The sequence below is a fragment of the Schistocerca piceifrons genome, chromosome 1 (assembly GCF_021461385.2).
Source record: "Schistocerca piceifrons isolate TAMUIC-IGC-003096 chromosome 1, iqSchPice1.1, whole genome shotgun sequence".
In the NCBI taxonomy this organism is placed as follows: domain Eukaryota; kingdom Metazoa; phylum Arthropoda; class Insecta; order Orthoptera; family Acrididae; genus Schistocerca; species Schistocerca piceifrons.
Genome location: NC_060138.1, coordinates 529,840,957 through 529,857,742, shown reverse-complemented (window position 1 = coordinate 529,857,742; position 16,786 = coordinate 529,840,957). Strand labels below are relative to the sequence as shown.

The following is a 16,786-nucleotide window of genomic DNA, read 5'->3' as shown; positions in this document are numbered from 1 at the left end:
CAGTGCTACAGCACATTTGGTTCACTCATCTGTATACAGTTACTGCACTGCACCTTTTCCACATGTGGACGAAATACGGAAATGGTTCGTCATGATAAATTTAATTTTATAATTGGTTATTTTCCTGCTGTGATACTTACATCTAGTTGTATGTTTGTTTGATGGTTTACAGTGGGAAATTGTCAGATTGAATAGTGGCCATAGTATGGATACTGTCTCACGCCGTTCTGCAGCGACAAGTGCAGCAACAATGTGATAGCTGTAGGAAAGAAGATTTTTATCCAATCCAGAGCGAAATTACGACAATGCTGCATTGGTTGGTCGTTTGGACAGTGATTACGTGCAGTAAAATTTTGTCAAGACGTCTTGTACGCCTATTGTAGATGGTCATCGGTTTCGCCTTGTAGTTTGTCGCAACACTGTTCTCGCTAGTCGAATGCACTGTTACCGGAGTATATCGTATTATGCTCTTTGTCACTTTTTCAGTACCGTATTCACATCAGCAATTTCTTCATGCTTACACAATCTATTATTTTGATTGTGTTGCAGAAAAATTTCTTAACAGCTCTTTTCCTTCTCTAATTTGAATATATAGGATCTAATTTATTTAATTTGTAGAGTAGAGTGATGTAGCTTCTATATGGGAACGGAGTAGCCATGTCGCGCCTGGAACAGATTACAGACAATTTTTATTTTTTATGCGGGAAAAAAGAAACGCATTCAGATAGATTTGTTTTAATTATTGTTTTGAAGGGAATCATCGACGTATAGACTTGATGTAATAATATTCCGACTCACAGCCTTGGTTACTATGCTACAGATCTAAGCGATGTGTAGAATAACTCATAAATTTTTTTAAACAAAATCCTTGTTTTGATAGAAGTCCCCAGAAAGCATAAAGTTTATGAGCAATTAGCGATATCCTTGTGCCACTTGAAATATTGGTAGTTGCTTGTTACACAGCAGTTAACTGTATATTCTTTCTTTTTGTGAATTGCGATACATATTTCACTTTCTACTGGGAGTTGTTGCTCTAAACCTGTTCTCGTATGTCGATAAAAGCTTTTATGCAATCCCTTTGCTAAGCCACTATGTCATTCCGAACTCTTTGAAGAGTTGGTTTGTTCTAGACAAATAGTGATTGTTCGTCGGTTACAAACCATGTGGATCTCTGTTTTTGAAGAGTATTAGCTATTCTAGTTTGTTCCAGTTCTGAGTTTCATTCAAGGCTAGGCAGTGTTGAGATGGCCTTCATGTGTTGGAGATACGTGCTGTTAAGCAGAAATTATCATGTGCAAGGAATCATGTAAGATCAGTCCAACTTATGTTCGCTGGCCAAGTTTAATTTTTCAGGCGAGATTAGCTTGGGAATGTTTATTGGTATGATTCCACGCTCAGGTATTCGATTACGTGTTTCCGCGCATTTAAATAGGTGACGATAAGCTGCTAATTCAGGGTAACCTGGAAGCTGGCGATAGCAAGATATATTACTTTATCCACTTCCTGGTATGATAAACTAAAAGATGTGACCCCTCTTCTGAAATAGGTAGGTTTGTTTCCTTGAATAGTTATAATTGCAAGTTTGTAGTCCTCAGCTGTAAACAATGTTAAGGGGCACTGGATGGGAAGGGAATCTATTGCATATGTGAGAGATAGTCAAGTGAAAACCGGAGGCCCGCCAGAACGAGACCATGGAACGGTTCCATTCAAAAGTAATCACCACATGCGTTAGGACATTTATGCCACCGGGATACTAGACGATCCGTTCCCGTTTCGTAGAATGCGGTCGACCGCTGATGCATTTATAGCTTTACTCCTGCACTTCCTCGTCATATTGAAATTTACGTCTACGCCTGTCTTTCATCACGTCGCCTAAGATGTGAACATCATACGGTGAAAGATCCGGCTACACAGAGGATGTCGCAGTGTTTCACAAGCAAATAGCTGAAGCGTAGCCTTCGTCCTACTGAAAGTGGGCGGATGGACGTTATCAAGCAACAGGATGATTACGTCCGACAGCATTCCTGGGCGTTTCGACTTAATGGCACGTCGCAGTTTCTGCAAAGTGTCTTGACATCGCTGTTCATTGATAGTGTTTCCATGCTCAACTAACTCTACGCGGAGAGGGTGATGATGATGATGTTTGGTTTGTGGGTTGCGCGGTTATCAGCGCGCGGTTATCAGCTCAGTCCAATCTCGCCACTTCCATGAAAGATAATGAAATGACAGGGACAACACAAACACCCAGTCATCCTCTTGCACGATAACGCCCGTCCCCAGACTGCCAATCGGACGATGGGTACGATTCAGCGATTTGGTTGGGAAACACTGCAACATCTTCCATACTGTCCGAATCTTTCACCGTGTGATTTGCACATCATTGGCGACCTGAACAAAGGTATTCGTAGACGTCGGTTTCAGTCGGACGTGGAAGTGAAGGTGTCAGCGTCCGATCGCTTCCTAAACAGGGATTGATCGTCTTGTCTCCCAGTCGCACAAATGTCTTCACACGTATAGTGATTACGTTTGTTTAGAACAATTCAATGGTCCCTTTGTGGTGGGTGTTCGGTTTTCCTTTGACTGGTAACTTATAAAACATGGTAGTTGGTGTGCTTAATTCACGTTAGTTGATAGTTCCATGATAAAGTGAGATATGTTAATCAGTTTCTAATTTCAGATTCTCACTAATGGTAACTTTATCAAGAAATGTGCATGTAAAGAGTGGTGAGTACCAAAAACACGGCTGCTAGTAGCAATAACACACGCGATTTTCGTGCTAACAAAATGCTTCTCAGGAATGATTTGTACTAATCTATGATTGATGTAGGTAACTGTGATTAAGATAAAGTTCTTAAACAAGTGCCTGAACGCAAATGAGCGTCAAATGTTGTTGCAAGTAAACCGTGTTAGGTCGTGTCTATCACCATTGCTTACATGAGTGATCGTAGTAGTTTACGTGGCGTCAACAAAACTGATTTTATATTGTACTGTACTATAGATTAACTTTTGAGGTTGTCGTGCTTAATTGTTTCAAAAAAATCGCATGGTCAAGTTTTAGTAACATAAACTGAACAGTTCAGATTTCTTAAATCTGCATTTCTGAACGGCTTCATAGTAACATTCCATTAATTCTCCCAGCAAGTAAACAGTGGTAAATAAATGGTAAGTGACGTTAAGTGGACAGAGTTTGCAGGTAAATGAAGTTAAGTAACCAGCGGGATATTTTTAACAATCAAATTTTGGGTAGAATTTACGATTTTAAAAATGTGCCATTACTCTAGGAGTATAGGAAAACAATTCTCACCTGAATAAAAACTCACATTGCATTTACTGAAATCTCTTATTTATGAGATTTCATAGAAATTTTACTGCGCTGTTTCCCAAAACATTCTACTGAACCCTTAAAATTTTGTTACAGCTGATGACGTCATTTCATGACTGATGTTACATACGCTTATGAATCTAATACTTGGAACTGTAGGTTTAAATATCCTTACAAGGTTGTAAAGTTTATTTTTGCGTACCTTTGATAATACAAATTGACTCAACTCAATTCTCACCATTTCATTTTACCAAGAACCTTATCATTCTTTGTATCCTAACCATTGGAACACGCGATGCTGGTTGGCTCCCATCTTGTTTTGTCTCGTACAGGGTGTTACAAAACGGTACGGCCAAACTTTCAGCAAACATTCCTCACAAACAAAGAAAGAAAATATGTTATGTGGACATGTGTCCGAAAACGCTTACTTTCCAAGTTAGAGCTCATTTTATTGTTTCTCTTCAAATCACATTAATCATGGAATGGAAACACACAGCAACAGAACGTACCAGCGTGACTTCAAACATGTTAAAGGAAATGTTCAAAATGTCCTCCGTTAGTGAGGATACATGCATCGACCCTCCGTCGCATGGAATCCCTGATGCGCTGATGCAGCCCTGGAGAATGGCGTATTGTATCACAGCCGTCCACAAAACGAGCACGAAGAGTCTCTACATTTGGTACCGGGGTTGCGTAGACAAGAGCTTTCAAATGCCCCCATAAATGAAAGTCAAGAGGGTTGAGGTCAGGAGAGCGTGGAGGCCATGGAATTGGTCCGCCTCTACCAATCCATCGGTCACCGAATCTGTTGTTGAGAAGCGTACGAACACTTCGACTGAAATGTGCAGGAGCTCCATCGTGCATGAACCACATGTTGTGTCGTACTTGTAAAGGCACATGTTCTAGCAGCACAGGTAGAGTATCCCGCATGAAATCATGATAACGTGCTCCATTGAGCGTAGGTGGAAGAACATGGGGCACAATCAAGACATCACCAATAATGCCTGCCCAAACGTTCACGGAAAATCTGTGTTGATGACGTGATTGCACAATTGCGTGCGAATTCTCGTCAGCCCACACATGTTGACTGTGAAAATTTACAATTTGATCACGTTGGAATGAAGCGTCATCCATAAAGAGAACATTTGCACTGAAATGAGGATTGACACATTGTTCGATGAACCATTCGCAGACGTGTACCCGTGGAGGCCAATCAGCTGCTGATAGTGCCTGCACACGCTGTACATGGTACGGAAAGAGCTGGTTCTCCCGTAGCACTCTCCATACAGTGACATGGTCAACGTTACCTTGTACAGCAGCAACTTCTCTGACGCTGACATTAGGGTTATCTTTAACTGCACGAAGAGTTTCCTCGTCCATTTCAGGTGTCCTCGTCGTTCTAGGACTTCCCCAGTCGCGAGTCATAGGCTGGAATGTTCCGTGCTCCATAAGACACCGATCAATTGCTTCGAACGTCTTCCTGTCGGGACACCTTCGTTCTGGAAATCTGTCTCGATACAAACGTACCGCGCCACGGCTATTGCCCCGTGCTAATCCATACATCAAATGGGCATCTGCCAACTCCGCATTTGTGAACATTGCACTGACTGCAAAACCACGGTCGTGATGAACACTAACCTGTTGATGCTACGTACTGATGAGCTTGATGCTAGTACTGTAGAGCAATGAGTCGCATGTCAACACAAGCACCGAAGTCAACATTACCTTCCTTCAATTGGGCCAACTGGCGGTGAATCGAAGAAGTACAGTACATACTGATGAAACTAAAATGAGCTCTAACATGGAAATTAAGCGTTTCCGGAGACATGTCCACATAACATCTTTTCTTTATTTGTGTGTGAGGAATGTTTCCTGAAAGTTTGGCCGTACGTTTTCGTAACACCCTGTATAAAGTAACTGTGGTAGTCACGGTCACTGTGATAACTAAGTATAAGTTTACTGAGTATGCTTGAGACACAATAGTAATAAGTAGAAATTTTATGCATGTTAGGTAAGCTTACAGGAACCGAAAGTGGTATGGCTACGTATGATTTAATGCTGGACACTATTACGAGACTTGTGGTTGTGCTGCCTCGCTGAACTGGTACAGTAGTATGTATGCCGGGAAGTTGGGCTTTTTTAAATGATTTTTGGCTACAGGATGAACTATATTCTGGATTACCCATTTATGTAGTGGCCGACTTACATATAGGCCCACTAGGCTCGGGCCTAAGGGCGGCACCTTAAGGGGGGCGGCATTTATTGCTCTGCACTCATTTTACCCTTTTCCGTTTTAAAATAACTGCGCTTACAAACTACAAAATTTTTTAATATTGTTAAAGAACTTGCTAGTTTAAATAAGCATTAAGAAAGCAATTCGGCAATACAAGCTTGGAAATATACATAGTTTAATTGGTGACTGAGTGGAAATTTAACAGTGGGTTTCTGTCTGGCATCATCTTCATGATGGTTCAAAATATTTTTAAGTAAGCTGTAAGGACGGCAATCTACATTACAATGTTTGAAACGTTATTATTCCGAGAATGTTGTCGGCTTCTACTTAACCCTACCATATTTTCCCCATGAAAATATTGGGACCCCTGAAAAGCAGTGATAAACTAATCAGCAGTTTCTTAAATACTGTAACAAGTGTGGGACTCAGTACGTAAAACCGGACTCTACTTAAATTTCTTGGAGAAATTACGGGTAAGTATCGAGTCAACCCACTATTACTGCAATTAATGTGAAAGCTCTGTGGTCTTCAATATCTGAGCTTTGGTTTAATGACACCCGTTTAACAGAACATGTTGATACTGAGAATGTCTTATATTTTTAAACACATGTTTATGCGAAACGAACATAAGCAGAATATCTAATAATGTGTGAAATACACTCCACAACAGTTTAAAAATTTTATTTATTTATTTAGTTACTTTTTTTGACGAAAAAAGAAGAAACCAACTTTCCTTTGTCTCATTTATTGTGCTGCACCCTTCACGATATAAAAGTTCCCACTCTGTGCAATCAAATAGCACGTGGCATTGTAAATTTTATATTAAATTTTTTAACTAAGCTTTTTTATCTTCGAGGTAAGGTCATTTTTATTTTATGTTGGAACAAATGGTGCATTTGCATGTAGACATGACAGCACTGTTCACGCAAAATGACAACACATCACATCAACTGCCAACAATACTACTTAAAGTTTATACTCTGTCTTCTCTGCCCACAGAAACCGCTAAAATTTTATAAGAATAAGTGGGATAAGAGTCGATCCAGCACATCCCATTGCAAAAAATTATTCGTTTTTTAAATTAGAAAGTCAGTGTCAAGAACATTCAGAATATATTTGCGTCCCAGCTAAAATTCCGGCGACGCAGGAACCAGAAGCCAAAAATGGCACAGTCCCATTTTCTTTACGATACGAATTCCAGCCGACAAGTGTGCTTCTACTGCTCACTGACAACAGAGAAACAGGCGACAATGAAACTAAACTATTCTGCACTGTCTTTCTTTCATAGCACAGCTACGTCGAATAGTCCGAGTTGGTCAGTTGATCGCTCCATGTTTAAAGGAAAAATCTTTGTACTCGTTTGCCGTGTTTAAAGTAAAATGTTTTGTGCTCGTGTGCGGTGTAGTTCGACTGGAACTGGATACTGTCTTTCTTTCTTTCCTTTTACAATTTTTTTTTTTTTGTTTGACTGTGGTTTGACTCTTTTGGAAGTGCCTTAACACGAATAACAGTGAAAAAAGCAAACGTGCAAAATTTAATGGGGCGGCATTTCGGAAATTATCGAAGGAAAGGCGAGAACGAGAAGCCAGTGTTCTAAAAACGCTTGGCAGAGGAAATAAATTTTTCGCAAAAAATGTTGCTGGTTCGACTTCAGGTAGTACGGATGATATTTCTGGCACTGCAGCTGTTGTAAAACAAGTAAATACAGACGAAACGAAAGTTAAAAATGAAAAAAAAGCGAATTGTTCCTGATTTCGAGCTCCGTAAAATACTAAGTGTCGAGTCAGACATAACAAGAAGAAATAACCTCGTTAGTGATGATCCTACAGAATGGTGTATAACGAATTAACAATCGCCATTCTCTTACAACGTGGCATTAATCAAAATTGTAACAGTGATTTTTCTAATTTAAGAAGATCAATAGCCGATAAAACCAGATATTTGAACAAAAATGTATTTTATCATAAACTTTAAAGTGGTGAATCAACTTTGCGTGATTTCCTAGTATACTCCTTCCGGTAGCACCGGTTTTTTGTGCATCATGTAAATTGTTCGGAGGTAAGGCAGTGATTGCTGAAAATGGTGTTGCAGACTGGAAAAATATTTCTAATATTTTACCTCATTATGAGAATTCACTTGAACACAAAAATTCTGAGTTATCACTCTTAACGAGAAAAGTCACTTGGAAAAATAGATAACCACTTCGAGTCATATGTTGAGACAGAAAAAAATGTACTAGTGCAGTGTGTTGATTAGGGTGTTTGCAGTAGTGAAGAACCAAACAAGTCGTAGACTTCCCCTACGTGGACACGTTGAGAGATTCCATTCATTACCTATTGGTCAACTTTAAAAATGGTTCAAATGGCTCTGAGCACTATGGGACTTAACGTCTGAGGTCATCAGTCCCCTAGAACTTAGAACTACTTAAACCTAACCTAAGGGCGTCACACACATCCATGCCCGAGGCAGGATTCGAACCTGCGACCGTAGCGGTCGCGAGGTTCCAGACTGTAGCGCATAGAACCGCTCGGCCACTCTGGCCGGCTTATTGGTCAATTTATGATGTCTCTTGAACTTACAGCCGAGTTTGATCTTTTTCTCGCAGATCTCATTGAACGATATGGAAATCCAGGGCAGGAACATACAATTTAGCTTTCTTCAACAATCTGTGACGAAATAAGAGGGCTTCTTTCTGAATGAATAAAAATAATTATCATAAGTGAAATAAAACAGGTCAAATATTGCTCTATAATAGTAAATTCTACTGGGGACATTTCACATATTGATCAATTGTCTTTCGAATTAAGATATGTGAACGAGAATGGCTAACCTGTTGAACGTTTCCATTCCTTTTTACCAAACACGGGTCCGAAAACTTTGCTGAGGTCGTACCAAAAGTCCTGTCTACAAATTCCATCGACATTACTGACTGTTGAGGCTAGTCATATGACAATGCAAGCAATATTCAGGAACCTACACTGATTTGCAGGCACGCATTAAAGAACGCAATCTGAAAACGCATCATGTACCTTGTGCAGCACATTCTTTGTATTTAGTGTAGTGCAAAACCTTAACAATTTTTTCTCTGCTTCTACGCAGCGCTGGGATAAACGTCTTTCATGAAACAAGGAAGCAAAACGGTCAAAGGTTTATCAAAAACACGTTGGTCAGAAAGAGAGGAAGCGTGTGTAAGTCTATATGAAAACTAGGGGAGGGGGGCGTTATCAAAGCCTTCACACATATGGCCAATAATACGTTTGAAAAACCATTTGTGCGAAATGGGGCTGCAGCTTTAATAAATCAACTCAGCAGACTAGAAACAATATTCATGATGACAGTTTGGAAGGACGTACTCCAGAGATTTAATAGTGTAAATCTGAAACTTCAAAGTGTAAGTATTGAAATTGAAATAGTAAATGAATTATATGAATCACTTATTGCATCTATTCGTAGCATGTTCGACTATTACGAAAATAAATCCATGGAGATTGTGAGATATATAGGCTATGAAAGCATCTATCTATAAAAGATCACGAAAACGCAAACTTCATGATGACGAAGAAGCGGACTCTGAAGAAGTTTTTCTGACTAGAAGGGAAATATTTAGAGTCGAAACGTTTCTCCCAGTACTCCACAACTTTTACGCCGAATTATTGAGGAGGAAGGAAAGCTATACAACACTGTTGCACTCCTTCACAGTTTTCAGTAACCTTAAAAACAGTTCACCTGACGATATTGCTGAAAGTGCAGCAAAACTCCAAGCGTCATACGACACACATTTAGACACACCCTTCCCTAGTGAATGTGTACATTTCGCTGAACTTCTGAAATCTTCTGAGATTAATGATATACCAGTCGAAATGAGTATATTTTTTCGAAAAGAGGGGTTACAGTCTGTGTTTCCGAATGTTGACATTGCTCTTAGGATATTTTAATGTATGGCACTTACAAATTGTTCAGTAGAACGCTCGTTTTCGGCTCTTAAAAGACCTGCGTTCTACGTTGTCTGAGGAGAGACTGAACGCCTTGTCCACTCTTCACATGGAAGCCGACCTCCTAACTGATAACCGTTTGAACTATGAAGATATGATCAACGAGTTTTCTGCCGTCAAAGCCAGACGCAAACTTTGCTGAATGGTGAGTTTGTTTATTTATTCATATTAGTTTTAAAAATTTAAGATTATAATGTGATTTTTATTATAACTTAGAGCACATTCATTTGATTTACAAACTACGTATTAATTACCTGTTTATTTTACAATTGTCGATGGCAGAACGCGGAACTAAACCTCGTTTACATGCAGACGTGACCGAAGACGCCCGACAATAATAAACAATAACCGAATGACCCAGGCCGTTCGGCACTGTACAGTCAAGTCATACTGATAATGTAGTATATTATAACTGATGCGTATTCTTGGCGTCTGCTGAAATGTGTAGTTATCGCGGAAATATACGTTATCGGACAGTACTCTCAGATGAAAAAGTGTTAGTAAATAACGCAGTTCAGATCTGTCGATAAATACGTAAACGCTTTGCTAATACCATTAGAAAGAGCTATAGTGAGAGCAGTAGCTGCAGTACGAAACTGTTCAGCCCATACATGTATTATAGGTAGTGTGTACACTTATTATGCAGCATCTGGTTACACAGACCCTAATGCTTTACACGTTAATTATTAGATTATAAAACAAATTTGATTTTTCCACACTAGTCTATAAAATTATGTAATAGCAAATCCAGTTTGGTTTGTTCGTCTGTATTTAGTTATTAGTTCATGCACCAATATCTATTTTATTTTTTATTTTCATTTCTTGCGCTTACCTATAGATTCACGTATTAATACCGAAAGTGTTTTTTTTTTTATTTTTTTTATATCCTACACATTCAAGTTAATAGATCGTAAAACGACATTTTAATTTTAATTTTGAACGCATCTCTCTAAAAGTACGTATTAATTCCTAATGTATGACATGTTCGCTTCAATTTTTAGATCATAATACAACTTTTTTATTTTCAGTTTCAACGGTTTCGTGTAAAAGAACGTATTAAAAGTGAATGTATAACAAAAATCTGTCGTCTCCTACAAGCTCTGCTGAATTTTTAGGCCTTTATGGTTATTTTCCTTGTGTTTGTTCTTTTTCGACAGTAGAATGTGTTAACACAGTGCAGTTTTAAGTTTGTTTTATCCGCTGCCGTACACCAAGTACAGTTCAGGAAGCATATTACTTTTTGACTGAGCGCGATTAGACCGTTGATGCGTCCTTCAGAAAAACGAATAGCAGAGTGCGGAAACAGCTCACAGCGCTACCACCCAAAACGGCAATTGTGAAGTGATCGGGTAATAGTTATTATTTAAAACATATTTTTTGGTGGCGCATAGAATATTGTGTGCCTAGGGACGTAAAACTTTTAAATCCGCCACTGCATTTATGTACGTACAGTTGGTGACACTACCTCATTGCACAGCTGGACACTACAAGCAAAAGAGTGGCACATGCTCAAATGGTGCATATCACTTACGAAGTAACTCATTCGTGTTCTACATGCAATGTCTAGATATCCAGGCCCTTAATTCCATCTGTTGTGCTAATTTAATCAAAGTGTGGTCCGTGTGATAATTTTCTGTACGGTTTTCGAGTCAGTTTGGGTTACTAAGTTGTTCTCCGGGTCTTTAGAATAATACATTCTGCTTATCGCAATACCACTGCTCAATAATCACTATGTATTGGTAGTAGCCTGTGCTTTTTGAAACGCCCACACCACTTTGAACACTAATGAATTGAGTAGCTTAAAATGTTAAATTGAGAGAATAAGTTGGTAACTTAACACATCACATGCAAATTAATTACTCCACGACTGAATGCTCATAAGAACTAAAGAATAAAAGAAAAATCCACCTCTTTGACTTCAGAAATAGAATTCAGTTGAATCTATTACATAATCTCATAATCGATTACCGATTATCAAAGCTAATTCGATCGCCTTACCTGCACTCTTTGACCGTAACCAAAATTTGCCTCAGGAGAATTTCATTTTTTCCCTTACGTATAAGACATATTTATGACAATAGCATAACGTTCCCGATCGCTTACTGATTTCATTGATACCATCCAATTCCTCTGAATCTGTATTTTAGGATCCCATTAAAAAAATCCATATATTATATGTTGACACCACTTCAGTATTTTATCCCATGTTTTGCTACCGTGAACAGAGGATCGATTGCTACTATAGATATCACATCGATAATAGATTTCATGAGTGACATATTCATATGGCAAATTCCAAAATTGCAAAATTAAATCGCGTTCGAACGAAGGAAGCTTTTGGGTAATACTCATACTGAACTAAAAGACTATTTTGGAAGCTATCACTCATTCACACAGGTGCTGGAGGAGAAAAGGTCAAGTTCTGCACTTACACATGATTGTGTGGCTTTGCTGGTGCAGTGCTAGATTTTGGCTGTGGAAGTCTCGGGTTTAGTTCCGGATACGAGTGATGGCTTTTCCTTGTTTCATACACACTGGGACAGCCTAAGATCCTTTCAATTTGCTATCAAATCGAGTACAGGGAATGTTACCTGACCATGGGCCCGCCACACTCCAACTCTTACAAGTAAACGTACCCTAGACATACACCTCGATTTTGATTGGCTGTGAATATGTTGTAGTGCAGACAAACATATCTTTTATACATGCCGTATACGGTCTTTAAAGGGGTGAAACCACCTCTTGAAAAAAGTTGATTTAATGTCTCTGCAATGAATATTGCTGAAACGATAACAGATATAAAAATATTCAAATATAAGTTCTATGGATTTAATAGATTTGTCGAAGAAATAATTTTTTTAAATACCCTCCCGCCCACTATTTTGCAGTTTGTTCGGGCATTTGAGAAATAGTAAAACTTATAGCATCGTTAATACCAAATTCAACCATATATGATGAAATGGCATTCCAAAGAATGACTGTGCCGTGAAACTGCAGTTGTCCAAAGAGCTTGGTACGCAAAATCAAAGTGCATTCAGCACTTTTCTGACCCAAACAGTTCTGCACTTCTCTGTTATTGCGCAGATTTACAATACTGTTACAACAAAAATGCACACTTATTTTCAAATATAGCATAATTAAATCCGAAAAACACCAAAGTACAAAGAAAATACCAATAAAACACAAGATCTTTTATATTACATAAAATTAAAATGGGTTTACCTCTTGTAACTGCAAACAGTAAGGTAGTGGAATTGTTTGAGTAGGACTGTAAATGAGCATACAACACTTCCGTGGATGAACAACAGCCACATCTACAACTGTACCCCGCAAGCCACTTTGTAGTGAGTCGCGAAGGGTTCTTTCTCTATAACTGTCACCTGACACTTTACTGTTCCTGCCGCAAAATGTATGTGAGAAGAACATTTGTTGGCAAGTTTCCATGAGAGCTCTAATCCTTGTAATTTTACCTTCGTGGTCTTTTTGTGCAATATACGTAGAAGGAAACAATGTATATCTTGACTCTTCTGGTACCGTAGTCTCTCGGAATACCCTGTATAAACAGCGCCACTTGTTCAGAGTTTGCCATTGAAGTTGGCTTCGAATCCCCGTAAAGCTTTCACGTTTACTGAATAAACCTATGAAGACACTCGCTGCTCTTCTTTGAACTTCTCTACGTAATTCATCAATTCTCTCTAGTACGGTTCCCAGACTGACGAGCAATATTCAAGTGCTGATCGATCGAATGTTTTGTAAACAAACTTCTCTTTGGATGGACTTCGCATACTGAGAATTCTGTCCTGATTCTCAATCTCGCATCTGCATTATCTGCGATGAGTTTCATGTGGTCGTATCACATCAGATCGCTCCGTACACATACTTCTATATCATACACATCAAAAATATATAGTGCTTTTCTGTCTGTGCGTAAAGACTAATTTCAGAAACTATTGTAGAGATTTTGAAATAGTTCTCACTAAGAGGTACACTAATTCACAAGCAAGAGTGATGTATATATTTTATGAAGTTTTCCTGCAAATTGATAGAACTATGATATTATTTGTTAATCAAGTCATGCTTCATAAGAACATTCCTGGAGTCTGATGCCTCCGTCGTTTAAGCTATACTAGAACTTGGAGTTGATACTCAGTTACTTAACGTTATTTATGTGCTGAATTTTCTTGATAGCTCTACAGTGACCAGTGTACAAAATAACCCTCAAGCCAGACAAATCGTCTGGCCTTTGATACTTAGTGGTACGCATGCTAAGATAGTCTGTCTGCTAGTGCTTTATGAGTGCAGCTGCATATAGTTGTTATTGTGGAATGGGGTAATCATACGATACTGGCTCTTTCTGCCTATTCGTTCGAAATATTTGACATGCCTTTATGTTCAATGTTAAATGACAGTCCGTACACAAAGAGTCAATCTTCTGCATAGCTTCTTGCATTTCGACTTCTCTGCATACTGCAGAATCATTCACAGGGACCGAGCGAAGTGGCGCAGTGGTTAGCACACTGGACTCGCATTCGGAAGGACGACGGTTCAATCCCGCGTCCGGCCATCCTGATTTAGGTTTTCCGTGATTTCCCTAAATCTCTTCAGGCAAATGCCGGGATGGTTCCTTTGAAAAGGGCACGGCCGACTTCCTTCCCTAATCCGATGAGACCGATGACCTCGCAGTTTGGTCTCCTCCCCCAACACAACCCAACCCCATTCACAGGGCTGTTTATTTTTATAGTGTAATTAATGATGACGTAGCGCTCCCTTGGGGTAATCTCAAACTTAAGGATTTCTCTCCTTTAAGAGTGACCTGCTGTACCCTGTTTTCCAGGAAACCTTCGATATTATTACACAGTTAGGCAGATATTGCGTATGCTTGCATGTAACTCATTATGCGGCTGTGTCGGATTGAATCTAGAAGTTTCTGGAGGTCCAGGAACACATATACCTGCCTGCCGGTAATTACTGCTTTCCAGACCTTGTGGAAAGACACAGCGAACTGGTTCTGCGTGACTGATTCCTACACAGGAGACTGTCGGATTTCAGAAATACCACTATAAACGAGCACGAAACGTACGAAACTCTATCAGAGATCTACAGAAATGTATGCCTAAAGCGTTATACGTTAAATCGAAGAACCTTCTGGTGAACTGGAGTGTCACGACCTTTCTTCAATCACCGAGAATGCTTTTCATTTCCAACGACCTATGATCTAATGCTGTTAAAAGATGAGCAACTTGTATCGGATATATTCAACAGTAGACACTACAGGAGAAATACTTACCGGTAATGTTGGAGGTTTCATCTGTAGGCTCCCTGCAGGCCCAGACAATTGAGTAGCTCTCGTAGTCAGTGTCCAGAACCCAATAAGGACCCGTCACTGTTAAAACATAAAAAAGCAAACCTGTGTGAACACCGAAATGTACATATCACACTTTCAGTCAAAAAATACGATCCTTCACTCTACATTTAAAAATGTTCCTAAAAACAATGAAGCTGCTTCGTCCGTAGTAGCCATTGTCGTGTGCAAAATACGCCAAACTGACCTGTTACGCCTGGGAAGTGCACGGTGAATTTGGCCTCTCCGGAGTCAGGGTCGTCCCACTCGGCCCAGCCGATGATGTCGTTGAAGGCCCCCGCAGCCGTGCTGAACAGTCTGTTGTGTACGGTCACGTTGTTCTCGCCAGCCACTGTGTACTCCGCCGTGATGCACTGGCCGCCCTCCTCGAACGGAGCCTCTCCCAACCTGGCGATCTCGTACCACACACCCTGATACTGTACAGACGCACAGGAGGTATAATAGTCTGTAGCTGTTCACAGCCACAATCACAACTGCCATAACTACATCGGGTGTTACCTGAGAAGTATCAAACTCGGTGACAACGGCCTTGTCGCATGTGCTGACTCTGACACTGCACTGTTGTGGGTCCTGTGGGGTGTCTGTGTAGCGGCTCCGAGGCAGACCCAGGGCCTCCAGCTTGTCATTCACCTGCTGCTCCAGCTCTGCTGTCAGCTGGGCACTCCGTGACAGGATCCATGAGTTCTCTACAAAACATACGATATGGATGAATTAGCATTTTCGTTTGTTGCTGCTTTGTGTTGTTGTGGTATTCAGTCAAAAGATTGGTTTGATGCAGATCTCCATGCTACCCTATCCTGTGGAAGTCTCTTCATCTCCGAGTAACTACTGCAACCTACAGCCGGCCGGAGTGACCGTGCGGTTCTAGGCACTACAGTCTGGAACCGAGCGACCGGTACGGTCGCAGGTTCGAATCCTGCCACGGGTATGGATGTGTGTGATGTCTTTAGGTTAGTTAGGTTTAATTAGTTCTAAGTTCTAGGCGACTGATGACCTCAGAAGTTAAGTCGCATAGTGCTCAGAGCCATTTGAACCATTTTTGAACTGCAACCTACATCCCTCTGAACCTGCTTACTGTATTCATCTCTTGGTATCCCTCTACGACTTTAACACCCATGCTTCCCTCCAGTCTAAATTTGTTATACCTTGATGGCTCAGAATGTGTCCTATCAACTCATCCCTTCTTTTAGTCAGGCTGCTCTTCCCAATTCTATTCGGTATCTCCTCATTCATTATTAGATCTACCCATCCAATCTTCAGCATTCTTCTTCAGCACCATTTTTCAAAAGCTTCCATTCTCTTATTTTCAACACTGTTTATCGTTCATGTTTCACTTCTATACATAGCTTCACTCTTTACAAATACTGTCAGGAAGGACTTCCTGACACTTAACTCTATACTCGTTGTTAATATATTTCTCTTCTTCAAAAACGCTTTTCTTGCCATTGCCAGTTTATGTTTTAACTCCTCCCTACTTCGACCATCATCAGTCACTTTGCTTCCTAAACAGCAAAATTCATTTCTTCATTTACTATGTTAAGTGCCTCATTTCCTAATCTAGTCCCCTCAGCATCATCTAATTTAAGTCGACTCCATTCCATTATCCTTGTTTTGATTTGCTGATGTTCATCTTATATCTGCCTTGCAAGATATAGTCCATTCCGTTCAACTGCTCCTCCATGTCCTTTGTTGTCTCTGAGAGAATCACAATGTCATCGGCAAACCTGGAAGCTTTTTTTTCTTCTCCCTGGACTTTAATTCCTACTCCAAATATTTCTTTTGTTGGCGTTACTGCTCGCTCAATTTACAGACCGAATAACGTAGGGGATAGACTACAACCTTATTTCACTCTCTTCTGAACCACTGCTTCCCTTTCG

At 39.9% G+C, this 16,786-nt stretch overlaps 1 protein-coding gene across 1 annotated transcript in view; it reads right to left on the bottom strand.

Annotated features, from left to right (window-relative positions):
• The window catches only part of LOC124746904, a 105,832-nt gene that overhangs the window by 45,070 nt on the left and 43,976 nt on the right, over positions 1 to 16,786 (bottom strand). The window contains exons 7-9 of the mRNA XM_047248948.1: positions 15,408 to 15,595; positions 15,097 to 15,325; positions 14,835 to 14,954 (exon numbers count right to left, since the gene is read on the bottom strand). Coding sequence (XP_047104904.1) covers positions 14,835 to 14,954; positions 15,097 to 15,325; positions 15,408 to 15,595 — 537 coding nt within the window. The remainder of the gene's footprint in view (positions 1 to 14,834; positions 14,955 to 15,096; positions 15,326 to 15,407; positions 15,596 to 16,786) is intronic.